The following is a 22,298-nucleotide window of genomic DNA, read 5'->3' as shown; positions in this document are numbered from 1 at the left end:
GGGCAGCAAACCTAACACTCATCTGGGCCTCGATGTCTTCACTTATGAGTGAACTGATTGACCAGATGACCTCTGAGGTCTCTCCTGGTTTGGGGGTTTTGGAACTCTTCCAAATAATGCTTGAGGGAAGGGAAGGGAGGGAAATGCTGTTCTGGGTAGAGAAGCCCAAGTTTGCAGCTACTGACATGGGAGAGCTGGGTGCTCATTCAGCTAGGGCCGAGTCCAATGCTGCCTACCTGAATGCACTTGTGAACAGAAAACAAACAAAACCAATTTTCCTGGGGGCTGGAAGAAAAGTCTGCTCCTTGTGCAAAGGGCTTCTGCCGTAGCTGGAGAGACTAGGAATTTTTAGTATCCTTTAATTAGGAAATTAAAAATTAATGATGATCTAATCTCTCTGGTGTTCTTTTAGACTTTCACCTTCTGATTTCCCTGGTATATGACCTTATCTACATGATGAAGTGCATATGCTTTATTTTTTATTTATCTATTTTTAATTTTAAAATAAATTATTAAATTTTTGTATCTGATTTGTTAAACATTTTATTAATAATGTATGTATATAAATATTTTTTGTTTAAAGCATCTGGCTTTAGAGAAAAATATATTTGGGATTTCCATGACAATACATATTTTATGCATTTTAAATCATGCTATAGAAGAAACTGAAATGAAGGTCAAATACATTTAAAGAAGTTTTTTAAAAGAAAATTATATTAATATAAGAAAAAAAATTATGATTTTTTAAAATTGATGTATGATTGACCTACAGCACTATGTTAGATCTAGATGCACAACATAGTGATTCGATGTAGCTGTACATTACAAAGTGATGACCACGAAATGTGTACGCTTAGATGGGATAATGCAGCACATAGAAGCAATCTTATCAGTTCCATCCCAATCTTATGTTTTCTGAAGAGGTGGATACAGTGACAGGATGGACTGGCAGCTGATTATTTCTGGATAGAAATCAGTGTAACAAATTGAATTTAAAAAGAAAGAAATCAAGGAAGAAGACAAGCTGCTTTCTCAAGTGCAGACCTCCAGCCAAGCCTTGGCCCTGAGTTTGTTTTTTAATTGAAGTATAGCTGATGTACAGTAATATGCACAGGTGTATAATATATAGTGATTCACAATTTTTAAAGTTTATACTCCCTTTATAGTTACTATAAAATATTGGCTATATTCCCTGTGTTGTACCATATATCCTTGTAGCTTACTTTATACATATTAGTTTGTACTCCTTAATCTCCCACCACTATCTTGCCTCTCCCCACCTCCCACTGATAACCACTAGTTTGTTCTCTCTGTGAGTCTGTTTCTTTTATGTTACATTCACTAGTTTGTTGTATTTATTAGATGCCACATATAAGTGATGTCATACAGTATTTGTCTTTCTCTGTCTGACTTGTATCACTTAGCATAATGCCCTCCAAGTCCATCCATGCTGCTGCAAAGGCAAAATTTCTTTCTTTTTTGTGGCTGAAGAATATTGCATTGTGTATATATACTACATCTTCTTTATCCATCCATCTGTTGATGGACACTTAGGTTGCTTCCATGTCTTGGCAGTTGAAAGTAATGCTGCAATGAACATTGGAGTACATGTGTCTTTTCCAATTGGTGTTTTTGTTTTTTTCAGATATATACCCAAGAGTGGAACTGCTGGGTCATTCTATTAGAGTAGTTCTATTTTTAGTTTTTTTGAAAAACCTCCATACTTTTTTCCACAGTGGTTGCACCAATCTATATTCCCACCAGCAGTGTATGAGGGTTCCCTTTTCTCCACATCCTCGCCAACACTTGTTAGTTGTGTTCTTTTTTTTTTTTTTTTTCCCTTTTTGTGGTACGCGGGCCTCTCACCGTTGTGGCCTCTCCCGTTGCGAAGCACAGGCTCCAGACGCGCAGGCCCAGTGGCCATGGCTCACGGGCCCAGCCGCTCCATGGCATGTGGGACCTTCCCGGACCGGGGCACGAACCCGTGTCCCCTGCATCAGCAGGCGGACTTTCAACCACTGCGCCACCAGGGAAGCCCCTTGTTAGTTGTGTTCTTTTCGATGATGGCCATTCTGACATGTGCGAGGTGATATCTCATTGTGGTTTTGATTTGCATTTCCCTGATAATTAGTGATGTTGAGCATCTTTTCATGTGCCTGTTGGCCATCTGCATTTCCTCTTTGGAAAAATGTTTGTTCAATTCTTCTGCCCATTTTTTATCAGGTTGTTTATTTCTTTGATGTTGAATTCTATGAGCTGTTTATATACGTTGGATATTAACCCGTTATTGGTCATTTCATTTGCAAATACTTTCTCCCATTCAGTAGGTTGTCTTTTCATTTTGTCAGTAGTTTCCTTTGCTATGCAAAAGCTCTTAAGCTTAATTAGATCCCATTTGTTTATTTTTGCTTTTCTTTCCTTTGCTTTAGGAGACGGATCCAAAAAATATTGCTGTGATTTATGTCAGAGAGTGTTCTGCCTATGTTTTCCTCTAGGAGTTTTATAGTATCTGGTCTTACACTCAGGTCTTTAATCCATTTTGAGTTTATTTTTGTGTGTGGTGTTAGGGAGTGTTCTAGTTTCATTCTTTTACATGTAGCTGTCCAGTTTTCCCAGCACCACTTATTAAAGAGGCTGTCCTTTCTTCATTGTATATTCTTGCCTCCTTTGTTGTTGATCAGTTGTTGGTCCTGAGTTTTGCAAACATGTACAGACTTGATTTGTCAAAATAGCTGGAGTTGAGCAGCCTCAGGTTGACTGACTGGCCAACCAGACTCACAAGTGAGTGTGAATTAGACCCCAGTTCATGATTTTATAAGGAGAATTCTGCCTGTGGTGGACTGCTCTGTTGATTATTTCCCTGGAACACAGTCTATGAGGGTTGCTGGATTACCATTAGAGGGTTGGATTCCCTCTAGAGGGATGATCACAGTGGCTAATGTCGTCATGTCATGGCCCCCACTTTTATCTGGAGAGAGTAGTCTGCTCCTCAGTAGTCTGTTTACTTGGGGAAAACCCATCGTGTCTGCTGTTGATTTTTCCTGCCCTGACTCCATGTAGGGCAACCCCTTTGTATTAATCTACACTTTGTCCTGTCAGCCCCTACCATGCAGTAGGTTAAGTTCTATCAGGAATAAACAGCCAGCATTTGCCTTAATGTTTCCCGAGTCTTCCTCAAGAGCTCACTGGCAGACAGGTCAGGGAGAGTGGCTGCCATTGATGCTGATTTCATCCACTGTGCCTTGCGTTCACTAATTTAACTTTCCAGGGATAAATATCTCCCATTCCTGAATTGCCCTGTTCACTCAGTGCCTATAAAGACATCTAGGCTACCCTTCTCAAAATTCTCTTTCAACTGATTTATGGTGGGCCCAGGGCATCCAATATCTTTTTTCAAGCCCCCCAATTTATTCTAGTTGAGCACCAAGACTAAGCCTCCTGAAATCCTCATTCCCAGGCTGGGTGATCTGCAGATAAACCTTCAGGTCTTGCTGATGTCTTGCAGGTCTCTGAGCAGAGACACAATACCATGAAAGGCTGGTTCACAAAGACGAGTCTATGGGTAGAAAAGTGATGGGATCTTGAGCAAATACAGATATGTAGTGAGGTTATGAGGGCCTGACCTGAGTTGGAAAGGCAAAGAGGAAACTGATGTGTGACATTCCATAAGCCTCTGAAGGAATTAAAGGAATAGGAAGTGAATGTGGACTCCAGGCAGTGCCAAGAGAAAAACACAACAGCTGTAGCCACATTAGTATCATTGACAATGATGAGCACCTGAAGACACAGGTATCCACCTATGAGCCCAGTAAATGAGCAACCGAAATCTGCTTAACTCAATAGTTTTCTGTGCTCCAGAATCCAGAATTTGGATGTGTTTTAGAATTGCATATGTGGTAACTTTGGACCTATCAGAGACATCTATGCAAATTTACTGAATAAAATAATCATGGTGTGGGAAGAGAGGAAGGAGAAATGGCAATTTTTTCTCATATTCTCTACCATCTATGTATCACCAGACCAGACCTTGGCACTGTGGCCAGAGGCATTTCTGCAGCCCTTGCCAGCTGACCTCTGTAAAGACTTACAGGGTCTTAGAGAACATTTATGTGACAGTTTTATTGCTGCCATCAAAAGTGAATTCCACTTTTGGCCTGCATCAGTTCTTGCTGTCCTAGCACATTTAAAAAAACGTGTTGTTGATTTGAGAGCATCACATTTGATCCAGTTTCTAATTTTTTCTGCTTGAAATATCCTTAAGCAGTTGTTTTTCTGAAAAGTAGGGTGTTCTGTTCTTAATGTATACAGCATTTGCAAAGTCTTGGTAGGTTGTATCCTGAATATGTGCCAAATAAATATTTTTTAAGAAATAAAGACGTGAGAGATCTTTTGAAGGCACATCAAAAGATTTGGTGACTGATTGAATATGAGAATTTTCATAGAGGAAAAGGAGATAGTTGTTACTATTGGATCTAAGATTTCTGAACTGTCCTCTTCAAGAGATATTTTGGATTTGGAATCCCTAAGATTTGCAGGAGTAAAGATTAAAGATTTAAATAATTTTAAAAATCAGATCACTTCTAATATTTGGCTTATGTCTTATCTCTGCTCTCTGACTCAGCACTGTCAAGTGTCTCATGGATTCTCAGGCTGACTTCCTGTCTTTGATGTATTTCAGGAGCCTTTTATTATTAGCATTGGAACTCTTTTCTGTTTCTTTTGGTCCACCCAATTTCTTGTTTATCCCAGCACCAGCATCCTTTGAGGCTCCCTGTCCCACTGGCCTGGCTTTGGGAGGCCCAATTAGCTCACACCCCTGACTGTGGGGTCTGCATGAGGCCTGCCCTGTGGCTGTGGGTTTGAAGAGCTGGGGGCTCAAATGTGCCCTTCTACCCCAAGTTCCCTGACCAGGCTTCGTCAAAGAGTGTTATTCAGGAAACCTGACTCATTAGCTCATTAATATATTATCTATAATCATAATAATAACCCCTTTTTAAGTATTTGCTTTGTATCTCAGCATCTTTTACTTATGTTATTTACAACCTAGTAAGCTACGTATTACAACCCCCCTTTTTGCAGATCAGAGAACTGAGTCTCAGAGAGGTAATGAAACATGTTAAACGTCTCACATTTGAAATGTGGCAAAGCCATGCATCAAGCCAGGGCCGCCTGGCTCCCCTAGTACACTCTCTCCACTTTTCTCTGCTGCTTTGAGCCAGCAGGTGTCAGGTTGTCTGGTTAGTAACCTGTTACTGCCCATGGTCATGTGGTACAGTGGAAAGATCTCTGGGGTTGAGTCACGGGGTAGACTTGTTATTCTGTTCTGTCGAAAGTGTGTGACTTCTGCAAGCCTCAGTCACTTCTTCTGCAAAATGGGGATTAATACCTTAAAGGAAAACTATTGAATAAGGAAATACATATAAAAATTATTTTTAACTGTTAAGGAGTGATGTAAAATACCTGGTAGTAACAGTAAAAGGAATTGCAGAGCTAATAAGTAGCTGAGTTGGGGCTGAAACTTGGTGTTCAGACTAAACATTGGGTTTTTCCTATTGTATCAGGCTGGGCCAACATGCGCATTGCCCCGGGGCCACTTTCTTGGCAGACCGTAGATGATAATTTTGTCCGCCTGACAATACTAATTGCTTTGGAAGACATAACAGTTCTTTGTCTTATTCTCACTTTCCTCATTATGTTAATGAATTTTTATCATTTACTCAGTCGTGTTGGCATGTCTGTTTGATTTTGTATTTTATACTTTCAGCCGTTGCGTGTACTTGAGGCTCTATTTTTCAATGTCATCACAAGCTCTGACAGATCACCCCTTTCTCTCCAGCCCTGGAACCCTTCAGATGGGCAACAGAGATGCTTCACTTCAGACTTATTTCTTTCCCAGATCCAGTAGGGCTGCCAAGAAGGGTGTGTGTGAATTGAGTCTTTGGAGGAGTCTGTCCAGAATCTTCTTTGATGTGTTTCTTCTTCCCGATCACATCTTGTCTTGTGAGCACAGTGATGCAGGCTATTATTATTTGTTAGCTCCGACTGTGTGTGAGATAATAAGTGTTTTGGCAGAAGCCTTGCTTCAAGGGGTGTGTATCAGTAAAAACTCAGTAACTAAAAGTTTGATTATACTATGAACTGTGCTATTCATGGAGTTCTTTAGGACACTTTGTTGATTTTAATTGACTATCTAAATATAGACCTTCATCTGAAGCAGTATAGCTCAGACTTCTGATTTAAACTATCTCAAGTCCTTTCCTAGTGATGCCACTCACTAGCTCTGTGTCCCTGAGCAAGTTGCTTAGCCTCTTTCATCAAATAATGGGAATAAGAATAGTCCCTACCTCACAGGGCTATTATCCAGATCAAATGATTGAAGCCCTTAGAGCAGTCCTTGACATGCCTTACCCACCCAGCAGACACATGCTACAGTGAATACATCTGCAAAATTTTAGTTTGCTTTCAAATCTCCTTTGGAATTGATGTTATTTCTCATCTGGACTCTTTTCAGTCACCAATATGTTTATCTTTTTTTTTTTTTTTTTTTTTGCGGTACGCAGGCCTCTCACTGTTGTGGCCTCTCCCGTTGCGGAGCACAGGCTCCGGACGCGCAGGCCCAGCGGCCATGGCTCACGGGCCCAGCTGCTCCGTGGCATGTGGGATCTTCCCAGACCGGGGCACGAACCTGTGTCCCCTGCATCGGTAGGCGGACTCTCAACCACTGCGCCACCAGGGAAGCCCTGTTTATCTTTTATAACTGTAAAATTAGAAATAAGTTTTTAAGCTATCTCTGTGTTTTTTACCCTTGGGTTATACCTTCTGAAATAAGAGTCAAGTTTAGTACTAATATGTCCCTATATAAAAAAAGAAAAAAGTCAGGTCTAAGAGAGTAGGACCCAGTGGGAATTTTCATAACTTCATTGTCCTATCAATCATTCATTCTGGGCAGGAATGCCGCCCTCTGATGCTTACCTGCGTGTGTGCACATACACACGCACACACACATACACACACACACACCCTCATTCCCCTACCTGGCTAACTTTATCTGTCTCGTTGAAATGTAAGTAGTGTGACTTGACTTAGCTTGCGCTTTTCTTTAGGAATCTTTTCCTAATACAAACTCAGGAATCCCTAAAACTGTACCCGTATCTCCAAGATGTTATCACAGTGTTGGTGCACTTGCCCTCCAGGGCAGGAGACACATTTCATCCCAGCCTCGCCCTTGGCACAAGGAGGCACTTAGTGCATGCTGGGTAAGCAAATGCACATACAATTTTTGTTTTAAATTTTTATCCTTTCTAAAGTGCAAATAAATGTAAAGTAGGCAGAGCAGCATTTCAATTACATTAACTTGAACAGTTATAAGGGAACAACAGCTAGTGTGGTAAGAACCAGCAGAGATAAAAATTTTGAGACTAGCAAGGGGGAGGTAGGAGGAATGGTCGACCCTACCTATTCTCTGGGATACCCACCCCCAAATACGACTAAGATATTTTTACATTTGCTAGAATCAGTTGAACTGAATTGAAAACACTATTGATTTTTTTTTTTTTTTTTTTCTTTTTGCGGTATGCGGGCCTCTCACTGTTGTGGCCTCTCCCGTTGCGGAGCACAGGCTCCGGACGCGCAGGCCCAGCGGCCATGGCTCACGGGCCCAGCCGCTCCGCGGCATATGGGATCCTCCCAGACCGGGGCACGAACCCGTATCCCCTGCATCGGCAGGCGGACTCTCAACCACTGCGCCACCAGGGAGGCCCTACACTATTGATTTTTAAGTGAGGAATAACCTTCGGACTAAGAAAAACAATTATAGTCTTTGAATCCAATTATTAATGTATCATTGTAAATAGCGACCCGCCCCGCCCCGAACATTCTTTCCATTTCTTTGAAATTTTAGCATGTTTCCATTTGTATAGTGAATGCAGTCAGAAATATTACATTATTTCCTATTTGAATTGATGTTTCCTATGAAATCTGTCTTGACTGCGTTTTACATTTGTTTAGCTGGTTCCCAGCCAGCTATATGAGAACTAGGGAGTTTGTTAGAAATCCTTATTTCTAGGCCCTGTCCTTGGAGACCAGGATTCAGCAGGTCTGAAGACAGGCCCAGACATGGGCATTTTTTAAGTACTTTGAGGATTCTGATAGGCTGCTGGACTTCGGGACCACTGGGGTATTTTTCTAATTTTAAGGCACATACATTTCTAGAGTATTTTTTGGTCCACTTTAGAAGTCAAGTGAAGGCAATTAAGAAAGGCCTTATAACCATAAACAAAGCAAATTGCTCTAATTGCTGTGAGATGCAAAGCAAATAATTTCACGTGTGCTGTATAATCTGTCTGATACCTTCACATTCTTTTAACATGGGTTTTAGTCCAGGGGAAGAAACAATTTTTTCCCTGAAAGGGCCAATGTAATTATGGTTATATATACTGTAAGCTTCAAGTAATTATGGAGCACTCCATTCTTGTACCATATTCTGAGCAAATTACCAGCCTCTGATCAATAAAATTTCTTTTTAAGCATCTGTAAATTGAATCCAAGAAATGAAAATTCCGATCAAAGTTCAGCCATAACTAATTATTTTAAATATTCGGAAAAATATCAGTGTTACTGAGAATGTAGATGTCCTATTAATGTACCTGGCATACTTATTTTAATATATGAAATGAGTTACTTTCCATTAATCTTCCTTTTTTTTCTTTCAACAAAAGACACAAGATATTTTATGTCTGATCACACTACTAACCAAAGACACAGTGGGGACATTACTATACTTTCATTTAGTAATTGTAATAGGATTTATTGTTTTTTTTCCTTTTCTCTTTTACACACTCACAGCTTTCTCTAAGGAAGTCTACATACGAAAGTTGTTTACTCATGACATAGTAATAATCTAAAGAAATTAATTCTGTTGATTGTCATTGTGATGTGCGATCCCACTTTTTCTGGAAATGCTGGGAAAAAATTCTGTTTTTTTTCTGTTCCTTTTTTTTTTCCCCCTTGGCCACACTGCACAGCATGTGGAACTTCCCCAACCAGGGATCGAACACATGCCCCCTGACGTGGAAGCACGGAGTCTTAACCACTGGACTACCAGGGAAGTCCCATATTTTTAAAAAATATGAAATATATGGGTAACTGTCTCTCTCAAAACTTTAAACCTTAAGAGAAATCACATGAAAAGAAACAAGAATCATCCAGATATCAGCCCCCCAACAAGACAGAACTGTTTCTTTTTCCTTGTTCCATTTCTGTTCTTGTCCATACATTATTTTTACATAGTTGTAATCAAGTTATAGGTACAGTGTCTTCTGCTTATGTTGCCACTTAGCCTTAATTGCATTGTTTTTATATTGCCACATAGTTTTCTAACTATTTTAAATGTCTGTGTAATATTATATAGGCTGGTTGTACCATTGTACTCTTGGACTTTCCAGTGTTCTTGAATGTTCACGTTATTTACAACATTATAAAATGGAGTTTCATTGTTAACAAACCTATGCTTCAAATGAGTGAGAGTGCATGTTTTGACCTTGGATCTAGGGTATGTATCTTCTGATTACATGGACCATTTGAACAGATAACTTCCTCATGGAGCTGAAATATTTATTATACCTACTTGTGCCTGTGAGTAAGCATGGCTCTGTAATCAGTGTGACATGTCATCCCAGGCTCATTGGCTTTCTACTTTCCGCCTTTCATACCTTATGAAATACCAGTTTGGTTTCTGTATTCATGTGACCTGGAAGTCAGGAGCTGAGTACTAGGATGCTGAATGAGTTGCACAGATGGAGTCAGACCTTTAGAAGTCCTCACAGAGGATGGTTCCCTCATTCTTCCCTATAATCTCTCTAATTAAGCATATAACATATTAGTTCAAAGAAATTCAACAGAGTTCTGAGTTTTGCTATGGTGGTGACTCTAATCCTCGTTTTGTTTTGTTTTGAAATAGCAAATTATTTCCAAATTTATTTCAGTTTCCTTTTGGGGATGGGGGCCACCTGGCTTGGTTGGACCCTAAGCAAGTGTTTGCTCTTTTCTTGAGTACTTAAGCAATTGGTAACAGTTCATTAGGTTGGGTGTTCACAGAATATTTGCTCTGTACCCCAAAATTCTTGATCACCGATAGCAAACAAAAATAGTGTCTTAGGAACTCACAGCAGCCTGAATTTTTCATGTTAAATTTCACCATTATTTTACATGATAATGGATTCCTTTCATCTAATTCTATCATGGAAATACAAGGCTACCAAGAGAGAGATGAGAAATCTGACTGACTTAAGCATGTTTTGAATTGAGGTCGTCATCACTTCAAGGGGATTTTGGGGGAAGAAACGGAGATTTTGGAGATCTGACTATACGGTGTTAACAAAAGGCTTTCCCCATGCAGTAAGGCCACCAAACGGAAGTAGTCTTTGTTATGCAGGATGTGATTAATATTACCTCATCATTTAATTTTAGAACTTCTAAAATAAAGTTGCTTGCATCAGTTCAAGGCACATGGTTTGAAACCTGAGAGTGCCTACTTTTTCTTTTTCTTTTTCTTTTTTTTTTTGTTTTTTTTTTTTTGCGGTACGCGGGCCTCTCACTGTTGTGGCCTCTCCCGTCGCGGAGTGCAGGCTCAGCGGCCATGGCTTACGGGCCCAGCCGCTCCGCGGCATGTGGGATCTTCCCGGACCGGGGCATGAACCGGTCCCCTGCATCGGCAGGCGGACCCTCAACCACTGCGCCACCAGGGAAGCCCCCCCCCCCATCTTTTTTTAGTTACAGAAGAGATATGTGATTACTAAAAGTTTGGAAAATAATGAACTGAAAGAAGTCTCCCACGGTATCTTTTCCTTTACCAAAACCTCTGCTAATATTTTTCTTATGTGCTTTTTTTTCTTTACAGTTTTTTAACCCTGTTTACCCTGTTTTGAATCTGATCTGTTTCACATAACACTACTTTGTGTGCTTTTCTCCTGCAATGTTTACAATCTTCCTGTCAGTTGTAATCTGTCTAGTCTGTCCTTCTGATGTTCCGTAATGTTCCTGTTCATGCTTCCTCCTATTATTGGGCATTTAGAATGCTGAATTGTCTGTCCGGTACACAGTGATGGTTATCAGAACCCTGGCCCACACAGCATGTTAATAGTGATCATACAAGTCATGGAGGTAACCTGATCCTGCTGTGATTTAACTTTCTCAACCAGTATTGTGCATTTTTTACTGAATTCCTTTCTGCCTGTTTCCTTTTGTTTTTGGTTTTGTTTTGAGGGGGTCTTTTCAGAGGAAAGGGAGCTGGTCATGAACCACTTCATAGGTGGGTATTTTTGTCTTTCTTTCCTTAGTGGTGAAAGTGGTGCTGGAAAGACAGTGGCTGCCAAATACATCATGAGCTACATCTCCAGGGTGTCTGGAGGAGGCCCCAAAGTCCAGGTGAGTTGGTGCTATGGCCCATTTTGAGACTTTGCGCTCTGTGAAAGTAAGAGGCTCCATTTGCTGTTTAAAAAAGAATTTTTCTTCCACAGAGAAGACATTGGTATTATAACCAAGAAACTTGAAATATGCAGAGAAACAGCATGTTATGGGCTGGAGATGCCTAATATGTAATGAGTATTATATACAATCGATGAAAAGGTCACAAATCCAAAAGTAAAATAAACAAAGGGCATGAAAGCCATCTCATAGAAAAGGAGATATAAATGACTCTTAAAACATGAAAATATGCTCAAGCACCCCATGAGAATAAGAGAAATGCATATTAAAATTACATTGAAAAACTATTTCTTAACTGTCAAAATGGCAAAAATTTTGTAGTATTTTAAACACTGCTGGTAAAAAACATAGGGGCATAGTCTGTCTAACACATTACTGGTAGGAACATGAACTAGTACACTTCTGTGGAGGGCATTTCGGCGATATTTTTCAAATCTATAAGCATGCACCCTTTGACTCATCAATTCTGCTTGGGAGAATCTAACCTTTAGGTGTCCTGAAATGTATACAAAATGATATATGTGTAAAGATCTTTGATGTGACCTTTTTTCATGATGGAGAAGACTGGAGACAAATGCTCATCAGTTGGTGATATAATTTATGGGGAAATAATTTATGGTTCATAATAGACTACAATATTAGACAGCCATAAAAAAATGAAGCTTCAGGTACTGATGGGGACTGATCTTCAAGCTATAACATGAATTGCAAAAAGCAAAGTTCAGAACATTGCGTATAATGTGCTACCATGTGAGAAAAAGGAGAACACATATTTATAATATTTACATTTGTTTGCATATGTATAGCATAGCTCTAGAGGGATACATAAGAAATTGCTAATAGTGATTTCTCCAGGGGGAGACTGGGGGAGGGGCATCTCTCCATGTAGAACCTCCCAAACCTTTTATTTTTTATGTTACTTTATTTTTTTGATAGGTAAGAGATGGATTTATTTAGAGAGATAACACATTCCATAGGCAGAATGCGGTCTGTCTTAGAAAGTGAGAGTGGTCACGAACCTTTCATTTTTTGAACGATGTGAATCAATCTCCAATTCAGAAAATTTACAAAGGTTTTAAAATGGAGAAAGGAAAGGAAGGAGGAAGGATCAGAACATTATCAGGAAACATTAGGAAAGGGGGGAAACCCAGAGAACGAGGACACAGGAGAGGGAGAAAGAAAAGGGGGGGATTATAGTATGGGCAGAGAAGGGGCAGGTTCAAGAGGAAAGTATGAAGAAAGCAGTAGATGCAGCCTTTCCTGTCTTGAGTTTTACTCGTTGTGGTAGTGGAATCAGCATCAGCAGGACTGGTGAAGCCCCCCTCCCACACCCAGAGAGCAGTGGAGGATGGCTATGGGGGCTAAGGTCCACAGGGGGCTGCCCAAACTCACACTGCTCATCACTGGCACAGACTGCTGGGAACTTTTTTTTTTTTTTTTTTAATTAGAAATCATGATCCAAGGTAGATGTCACCCTAAAGATTAATTTTTTAGTTAGAATCATTTAATGTGATGTTATTGCCATACTTAGCTGTCGACTTTAAAAAGACACATCGAAATTCTGTTTATTATGGCTCTGTCTACTAAATCAATAGTGCTCCATCCTGTCCTGGGGGATCAGAAAGCTTAAGGCGGAGGCCAGTATTCCTTACACAGAGTAAAAGGGTCTTAGAGTAGCCTCCTCTACCAAATGAAAGGAAGATCTAGAGCAGCACCATCCAGTAGAAAGATGGTGCACGTCACATGCGTAATTTAAAATTGAATAGTTACAGTAAAAAAGAGTAAAAAGCATATGAAATTAACTTTTTAAATATATTTTATTTCACCCAATAGATCCCCATATTATTTCAGCATATAATTACTAATCAATTAATGAGCTATTTTACATTCCTTTGTGTCCTAAATCTTTGGCATCCAGTGTGTGTTCTACACTTACAGCACATCTCAGTTGGGACTGGCCACGTTGCATGGGCTCAGCAGCTTCCATGTTGGACAGTGGGTACAGCTCTAGGACTTAGGTTGATATGGTACAGTCCACTTGCTTTTCTCCATCTGTGTGATCATACCCTGTCCATAGAAGATGGACATGGAGCCAGGAATCCAGGATGCTCTTTTGTGTATGGGCTGCTCCTTGAATCCACTCTTTCTCTTTTCCCCCTATATGCTTACCACATGCCACAAAATTCTGCTGGACATCTTGATAGTTGGTGGAGGGGTGGATGGATACATGCATAAAGATTCCCAGTTACAAAGTCAATCATGAAAGAGGGAAAGAGACAAGGGAGGGTCTTTCTTTTGTTCTGCCCCTACAAGAAGTTGAGTGTTGATAAATGGTGTAGGCATGCCTGGCCATCAGACAACACGTATAAAAGATTAATGAAGACCCACAAAGTCAAAATTAATTTTACAAAGAAAAGCAAATTTTATATGAATCCATGAGTTTTTAAAGGAGAAGCATGCTTAGAAGTATCTTTCTAAGCTTTGAAACCGACGTCCTGGTGGGACCATCCATGATTTACTCTTCCTTCCATTGCTAACGACGTGTGCCTGGTTGATGGAATTCCAGTTCTCGGTCCTCTTCTGAATGTCCAGGCGGTGCCAGAGGAGCACTTTGGCTGTTACATAGTTAGTAGTTAGTGCCTTCATCTAGTCCTGTTTGCTGCAGGCGACGACCTAGTGGCCAGACTGCAGACGTTTAATGTTGATTTTTCTCTTCCTGTTTTCCTAGGAGGACAAGGATACAGAGAGCTCTTGGCTTGAAATTAGTCAGTAGCTAAAGAGCACAAGCCAGAGACTTGTTATTTCTGGAACATGTTTAACCATAGCATGTGAATAATTAGAAGTACAAGGAATGACTCACTTGTTCAAAATCCTCTCCAACATCAACTCCTATCTGTTGAGCTGTCTTTGCCCATGGGGTGTTTTGTACTTTTCAGTCTGACATCAAATTGGGGTGTATGAAAACCAAATTCTTCCCCTCCAGTAGGCCAGGAATTGTTCCACACCATCCAGTGTCGACCCTTGTTGCTCAAGTGGGAAAGAACTGGCAAAACCCGCAGCACTGGGGAGCTGGTTAGAAATGCAGACTCTCGGGCCCCACCTCAGACCTACTGAATCAGCATCTGCATTGTAATGAGATTCCCAGGTGATTCACACACATGAAAGTTCGGGAAGCACAAGACTGTGTCTGCAGCTTTGTTTGGGGAGGAGAAACTGTTTAATTTCCCTCAAGGTGCCTCTCACTTGCAGTGAAGAGAGGGAGTGCGGGATGCAGTAGGTGGGGAGAGAAGTTGAGTAGAACGGGAGTAGTGACAGTAAAGCCTCCAGTCAGAACCCAAGGAGATGCCCCGTCCTGCCATGATGCCCCATACACAGGGAGCACGGGATGAAGGTGCAGCATCCGATTTGGAAACCCAGTCCGGGAACGTTTGTAGATCCTGATTTACGGTGGCACCCTGGCTCCAGAGAATCCTGCATCAAGTCAAGGGAGCTGGAAGGCATGACCACACAAACAGGGTTAGGTCTGTCAAGAGGAAAGAGTCAATCCTCCAGAAATCCCAGGGACTTGGATTTGAGGCCTCTCACCTTCACCATATTCAGAAACCATGTCCTTGGGAAATTCTGGCTTTACATCGTGGAGTAGGTGTTACGCATCTTCCTAACCTGTGGTCTTTTTGCTTTGACAGCACGTCAAGGACATCATCCTACAGTCCAACCCGCTGCTGGAGGCCTTCGGGAATGCCAAGACGGTCCGGAACAACAACTCCAGCCGATTTGTGAGTTTCTTTCCTATGATAGAGAATGTCACCTGATTGATGATGTTGACATTCCTGATTTAAGTCCTGTGTCCCCGAGGAAATAGGGGGTTTTCACACATCATCAGGAGGCCGCTTTTTCAATCTTTCCCTCGTTTTCTCTAGCGGCGAGCTGCCAGGCTTCAATTTGCCCTTTGACTCAAGTTATTTTTGAGCCTTGGGGATGTAAATAAGATAATTTTTGAAACCAGTTCTCAACTTGAGTTGCCTTCCTAAGGAAAATGGAAGTGTCAACTTTGGTCTTGGAGGAGTTTGCTTTGGGCCCTGGAGAAAAAGCCTTCTTTCCCTGACAAAGAACTGAGGAGACTAGATCCCAGGTCTTGTCGCCTTGCTTTGCTTCATAGAACTTGATCTGTGGACCCTGAAGGAAGCACTTTGATCCGGCACCCTGGAAAGAAACTTCCTCCTCTCTGTCAGCCAGAGGGAGCCGACTGCTTACCCCACCCCTCTTGGCTTTGTGTGTGCGTTTTTTGCATGTTCGTGTGACATAATGACATGTAAAAGTGACTGGACTTAGTCTACAGATTCCTTCTAACTGGCCCACTTACCCAAGGGAATGAAGATATCAGGCAAATGCCTGAATGCCTATTGAGATGTTTTTCTGAGTGTCTCCTGAGGGGGTAAATTGGAAGGCTGGCAAGGATGAATATGAATATATGCCCCTTGACAAAAAGCCACATTTGCAAAGAAATGAATGTTTGCTCAGTAGCTTTGATTTATGTAGATTTTGTATCTTATCTCAACCATAGATTATGTCTGGCAGTAAAGCATTTAGGGAGCCATCTGTGAGGTGGATTCTGGACCATTTTAAAATAAATAAGTGAGAATTTTGGAGAAAAACGATTTCTTTTTTACCCTTCTGTGTTGGAAGGAAGCTTCCATTTCCAAGAGAATTCTTGCTCAGTTCTTATGCAGTAACTGTTAAGCTCCCTGGTGAGTTTTATCTGTCAGAATTATCCTCACTTTCCTCGCTGTTTAATATTATTCAGACTACTCATTTGTTCATCTTTCATTTTTCTGCTCAATGCCAGTTGTCCATCTCAGTCTGCCTTGTAAAGATGGACTTGACCAAATTTAACTCTCTAGCTACCCATCCCCCTTCTTTTGCCTTCCTTAGAGAGCAGGAAGATAACCATATCAATATTTTCCTTGATATTTCCAATATAAATTATTTTTTATCCTTGGACAAGGAGGCTACAGCAGTCAGTTTTTGTAAAGCAAAACAAAAATACCCAGCATTTATTAGTTTTCTGATTACAGAATTTCGTACAACCCTGATGGAAAGATGGGAAAACTATACAGAAAGGCAGTTCTCTCTCTCATACACACACACACACACACACACACACACGTGCACACGTGCACACACGTAGTGGAGTCTGGTGGGGCATCAAAAGATGTTCTCGTTAATAATGAGAGAAATGTAAATTAAAACCATATATCATTTTCTGTCTCTCAGATCATGAAACGTTAAGGAGAAAAGACGCTATTGGTTGAAGACTGACACCTCCCAGGAGAGCAATTTGACAATTCTTATCAAAGTTTAAAAGACTCATTGTCTTTGACCCAACAATACTTTTAATGTATAATATCCACGTTCCCTGTTAATAATGATTTATTTTAAAAGATATCCATATTGTTAAATTTTTTTAAGAAGGTTACAAAACAATATCTATAATATGGTCCTATTTATTTTAAAATGCACATTTATATAAAGCATAATTAAGGTGTCTGCAAATCCAAGTTTGAATATCCTATTACAGTGATTAGTAGGAGGAGGTAGAAGTGGCATCAGCGTGGGATTATGGGTAATTTCACTTAAAATGGATATGTTGTGTGAATCAAAAATTCATCTATTTCCACTTATAAATCTTTTCAAGTTTTAAGAACTACATTATGAAATATTTCAAATACTATTTTAAAATAATACAATGAACATTGGGGTACCCAGTATCTAACTTAAGAAATAAAACATTACCAAGAGTTGAGGTTTCTTTTCATTTACTAATGGAAATATCATATCCTTTCTTTATACAGTTTCCTCTTTCCCCCAGGCTGCTTTACAACAAAACTCAACTTTTTGCTCTCTTATAAGGGATTTTGCCTTTTATATTACAATTTTGAGTTGTGTATAAGCATTTCTGTTACATTAGAACAGTGATTCTCAAACTTGGCCACATACAAAAAACACCCAGGCTTTTTACAGCTACTCCCGTCTGGGTGCCAGTCCCTAGCGACTGACTTACTTGTCTGGGGTGGCATCAGGAAGCATTTCTTTTTCTTTCTTTCTTTTTTAAATTCAATTTAATATTTATTTATTTGGTTGCACTGGGTCTTAGTTGCGGCAGGCAGGCTCCTTAGTCGCGGCTTACTGGCTCCTTAGTTGTGGTACGTGGGCTCCTTAGTTGTAGCATGGGAACTCTTAGATGCAGCATGTGAACTCTTAGTTGTGGCATGCATGTGGGATCTAGCTCCCTGACCAAGGATCGGACCCGGGCCCCCTGCATTGGGAGTGCGGAGTCTTATCCACTGCGCCACCAGGGAAGTCCCCCTAAGGCAGCATTTCTTAAAGGCTCCGCAGGTCTTTCTAACATGTAGCCAAGGTTGTGAACCATTTCCAGAAGGACTTGAGAGTTTGCCGTTTACCACATCTGCCCTTCCTGGATTTGATGTCCTGTTTTGTTTCATTTCCATCCTCAGGTTGACGGGGAATGGCGGTGGGGTGGTAGGGTTGTACACAAATGGACACTGAATTATTCTCTTCAGAATGTGGCCGAAGGGAAAGATGGCGAAGGATGGCCACGGTAGGAAGCAGAGGGGTCTTGTTCAGCAGACTTTTCTCGTGAACCACCGTAATTCTGGATAGCTGCGGTTTGTGGTGCTTCTGGATGTTTATTTTTGGGTTTATTTTTGGGAGAGGAAGGAGTCAGCAGATTAAAACAAATAGACAGTTAGATGGTGGCTTTCCTTTGTAGCCTTTTTGATACCTGGAATTGGCGAATACCTTAGCAGGAACACAGCAGGTGCTAGGTGCTGTCGGCAGTAGGAAAAACACGCAGCAGGCTTTCCTTCTCCTTAGTGAGTTTATGGTTCTAGTTGGAGACTTGCTGCTTGGCAGGCTTCAGCCCTGAGATGGGGGGATTTCAACAGCATACACATTTTACAAATATTAAATGTGAATGCAGTTAGGCTGGGCATGCTCTCCAGTCTGACCCTAGGCCACACCACTCCCTAAAACCCACATTTTCATCTTTTTCTTCATTTATATTTGCCCTCCTGGACCTTCCTGAGGACTGGAGAGAAACTAGATTGTAGTGGGGGAAAAAAAAATCATTTACTTAACAATCTGGACACCTTTTTCAGCTACCCTCCAGGGTTTTATTCTCCTTTGTTCCCTATTAGCAGTAATTTAAAAGGAAGTATTAACAACAGTAGCAAAAATCCCCACACCCATAAGTAGCTGGAAAGGACTTATAACCAAGTGTTTTTATTTTACATAAGCATATTAGATGCTTCAGAGGTAAAAAGGGATTGCTTTTGCTCAAAGCCATTAAAGTAAGTCTGCCCAAGGGAAAATTTGCTTCCTCTGAAAGAGGCAGATAGAGTTCACTCTTGTTAGATCAAGGGGACCATGTGATTTTCTGACCTATTCTTTACAGCTTCCGGTTTAGCAGGCAAGCACCTACTGGGGGAAAATGGGAAGGAATATAGTGAGCATATCCTTATTTAGTCAGGTTGGAATGATAGATTCTCTCTCTCAATACAGAATTGTGTGATTGGACAAAGGCATGGGTTATTGTCTGATAGGAAATGGTGAGGAAGTCTAGACCAGAACTGGGAATAATTCAGAACATATCTTTCATTAATGAATTTCCTTGAATTATATGCTATATCCAAGGCCTGTTTGGAACATCATGTTTTTGTTCACCAACCATTGAAGGAAATCCCTAATTTTCTTGCAGGGAAAATACTTTGAAATCCAGTTCAGTCCTGGTGGGGAACCAGATGGTGGAAAGATCTCCAACTTCCTTCTGGAAAAATCTAGGGTGGTGATGAGGAACCCCGGAGAGCGGAATTTTCACATATTTTACCAGGTTTTCCTTTATATTATTTCTTCCCTACTTCCTTATTCCTTCTCCACATTTAAAATTTTCTTCTCTCAGTCCTCAGGTTTAGACAGTCTAGTCTGGCAAGCCCAGGAGTCTTTATTGCTGTAGGATGTGTAAGTCAGTGTGCAAAAGAATTGTGAGAATGCCCTTACCTGCAAGAACAATGAGTTCTAGTTGGGATGAGAAGACAAAAATTTCCCTAGAGTAAAATAATCAAGAAAGTGTTGACACACTTCAAAACAAAAGTAGGAATGTTTTATTCTTTGCCAAATAGGAATTCACAAGGGAAGACTTGGCTGGGATGGTAAGGACAGCCATTAAGGAAGCCCAGGATAGCATGGAGGGGAGATTGACTCAGGCAAGTCAGGTGGCCTGAACAAAGCAGGAGTGGGAGGGAGAGGGGGAAGGGGGGAGGAGTAGGCTAATGTATGAGTCAGGCCCCAGCTGGTCTGCAAGGGCAGAGGTCTCCAAAAGGTGAACTGTTGGACAAAAGACTTGAAATAGACTTGGGATCTTTCATGCCAGGTCAAAAAGTTTTGGCTTAGACTCTCAGAAGCCATGGAGAATTTGGTGCTAGAGCAGTATGCTGGCTGCTTTGAACGTGTGTTCCAGGCTTCAGCAGTCATTTGCTTTGACTATTTTTAAAATGTTTTTAAGTATTAAAAAAATTTAATGATACCATACACAATTTTTTCATGTATGGATTTATGTATTAGTACTTCATATATTGGGGATCCACATTAGATTTTCTTTGAAGAGTTGGCATGCAGTGGTTTTTGGGGATTTTTAAATTTATTTTTTGTTATAGTTTGAAGATCATTGGATTTGAAGGCAGTTAAGCTGTGTTGGTAGCTCACATTCAGTCTTTTCAATTACATAGACATGTTAGGTGATGACAAATAATTCTTCTGGTTGGCATCTGTTGGTTGAAAGCATACATAAATGACCAAAAGCTTCTGTTAATTCAGTAATGTTTTTAATTATATCAGTCCAAGCAAAATGTATAGATGTTTGAAAAGTAATTTCATGCATCACACACATAGTGTATTATTTATTGAGCACCAGACAGAAGTTCATAATTATTTCCCAGACACCTTTTAATAAATGCCAGCCCCGGACTTCCCTGGTGGCACAGTGGTTGAGAGTCCACCTGCCAATGCAGGGGACACGGGTTCATGCCCCGGTCCAGGAAGATCCCACATGCCGCGGAGCGGCTGGGCCCGTGAGCCATGGCCTCTGAGCCTGCGCATCCAGAGCCTGTGCTCCGCAACGGGAGAGGCCACAACAGTGAGAGGCCCGCATACCACAAAAAAAAAAAAAAAAAAAAGCCAGCCCCCTGCCCCTCCAGATTCCTCTTCCTACAGGTTGGAAATCCCCAGATTAGAGACTGGGGAAGTGATGAGATCAGGGGAAGACAGAGTTCCAGATTCTGACATAGAAGTAATAGTCGAAGCTGTGAAATAGGGGAGACTCCTGTGGGAGTGAGTGTGGAGAGAAAAACCATGCCCATATAGGACTTGGGGACCTGGGGACCACCTATAGAATGAGGAGGCATTGAGGAACCAGGGAAGTAGTCAGAGGATGAAAGCCAAGATCCTGCAGTGTCAGCAAAGCCAGAGGGAGCTCGGTGGAGGGGAGTGTGGGCCAGGATCCCGTGTTCAGAGCTTTGCGGGGAAGGATGGGGCAAGGGCCTTGTGATCAAGAAAGGCCTGGTGGCCTCAGCCACTGGAAAGTAGCCATGAGGGTTATTTCTTCAGAATGGCGATGGCGAGAAAGAAGCCAGATGAGGAAGTAGGTTCTGTAGCTTGAAGGATCTCACAGAGGCAAGGAAAAGCTTCTAGAGAAGGCAAAGAGCAGCATGTGTTTGTAGATGGGAGAGAATTAAAGAAAGGAGTGTTTGAAGATTCAGGGAGCTACATACTGTGGGGAGAAAACTGAGAAAGAGGTGGGGGAAGTTCTTCCTTAGACACCCCGCCCACCCCACCCCACCCCATCCCACCCCATCCCCCAAAAAAGAAAAAAAACAGAAAGCCAGAAGGAAGAAAGGAAGAGAGAGTGGTGCAAAAAGATTTTGAGGAGATAGGGGAAAAAACTCAGGGAACCTGATGTCGTCAAATGACCTAGAGCTTCTCGGTCATGGAGATGAGGTTCCCTATTTTAAGGGTGTGGAGCCGGGGTGACAGGAGGAACTTGACCAGGATGGAGGAGTGTGGATGGGGCTAACTCCTGCCGGCTGGGAGCCAGCAGTGGCTGGCACTGGCTTGCATGGGCTGTTTGCATCTCTCCCTTCAGGGACATTTCTTGGTAGTTTGAAATCAGTCATGGTAGGAGGATTCACACCATGAAAGTCAGCAAACTACAACTCTAGTCCCCACCCCCAGCTCAAGAATGGATAGTTGAACATTTTCCAGCACACCTAAAAGGGTCTTGCTCACAGCTAAGGCAAATACCAGAGATAGAACAGAAAGCCAAGGGACAGGACACCAGCAAGGGGGACCTGAGGCTGTTCTTGACTATGCACCCTTCAGTGAGAAGCAGGGAGGGTCCAGCTGCACTTTAAAAAGCCATGTGCAAGCTAAGCAGGAACAAAGTAATTGTCATCTGGCTTGCTGTCTACTTTTCCAAGGGATCTCACCAGTGTGACCGTGCAGTTCCCTGTATCGGACAAGGGAAAATTCTCAGCTCTTGCAGGTCTAAGCAGAGTTAAGAATTAGAATTTGCAAAGATGATTTGGGGCTACTACACAGAGAGCACATATGCTGAAGCCCCTCCATATTTTTGCGACTGGACCACCCATCCGTTTGGGAAGCAGGGATAGGAAGTCTCATCGCCTGGGCTCCGGGGCTGGTGGTGACAGGAACCGTGTGGTACCTTCGATTGCTTTCTGGGC

The 22,298-nt window shown here is 41.5% G+C and overlaps 1 protein-coding gene across 2 annotated transcripts in view; it reads left to right on the top strand.

Moving 5' to 3' along the window:
* The window catches only part of MYO1E (myosin IE), a 207,861-nt gene that overhangs the window by 112,659 nt on the left and 72,904 nt on the right, over window positions 1-22,298 (top strand). For both annotated transcript variants that reach the window (XM_081227979.1, XM_081227978.1), the window contains exons 5-7: window positions 11,337-11,424; window positions 15,171-15,260; window positions 19,262-19,393. In XM_081227979.1, the coding sequence (XP_081084105.1) occupies window positions 11,337-11,424; window positions 15,171-15,260; window positions 19,262-19,393 (310 nt within the window). The remainder of the gene's footprint in view (window positions 1-11,336; window positions 11,425-15,170; window positions 15,261-19,261; window positions 19,394-22,298) is intronic.

Source organism: Mesoplodon bidens, assembly GCF_964165515.1.
Source record: "Mesoplodon bidens genome assembly, chromosome: 3".
Lineage (NCBI taxonomy): Eukaryota > Metazoa > Chordata > Mammalia > Artiodactyla > Ziphiidae > Mesoplodon > Mesoplodon bidens.
Note: the sequence above shows the minus strand (reverse complement) of the source record. Positions and strands in the feature narration are given on the sequence as shown.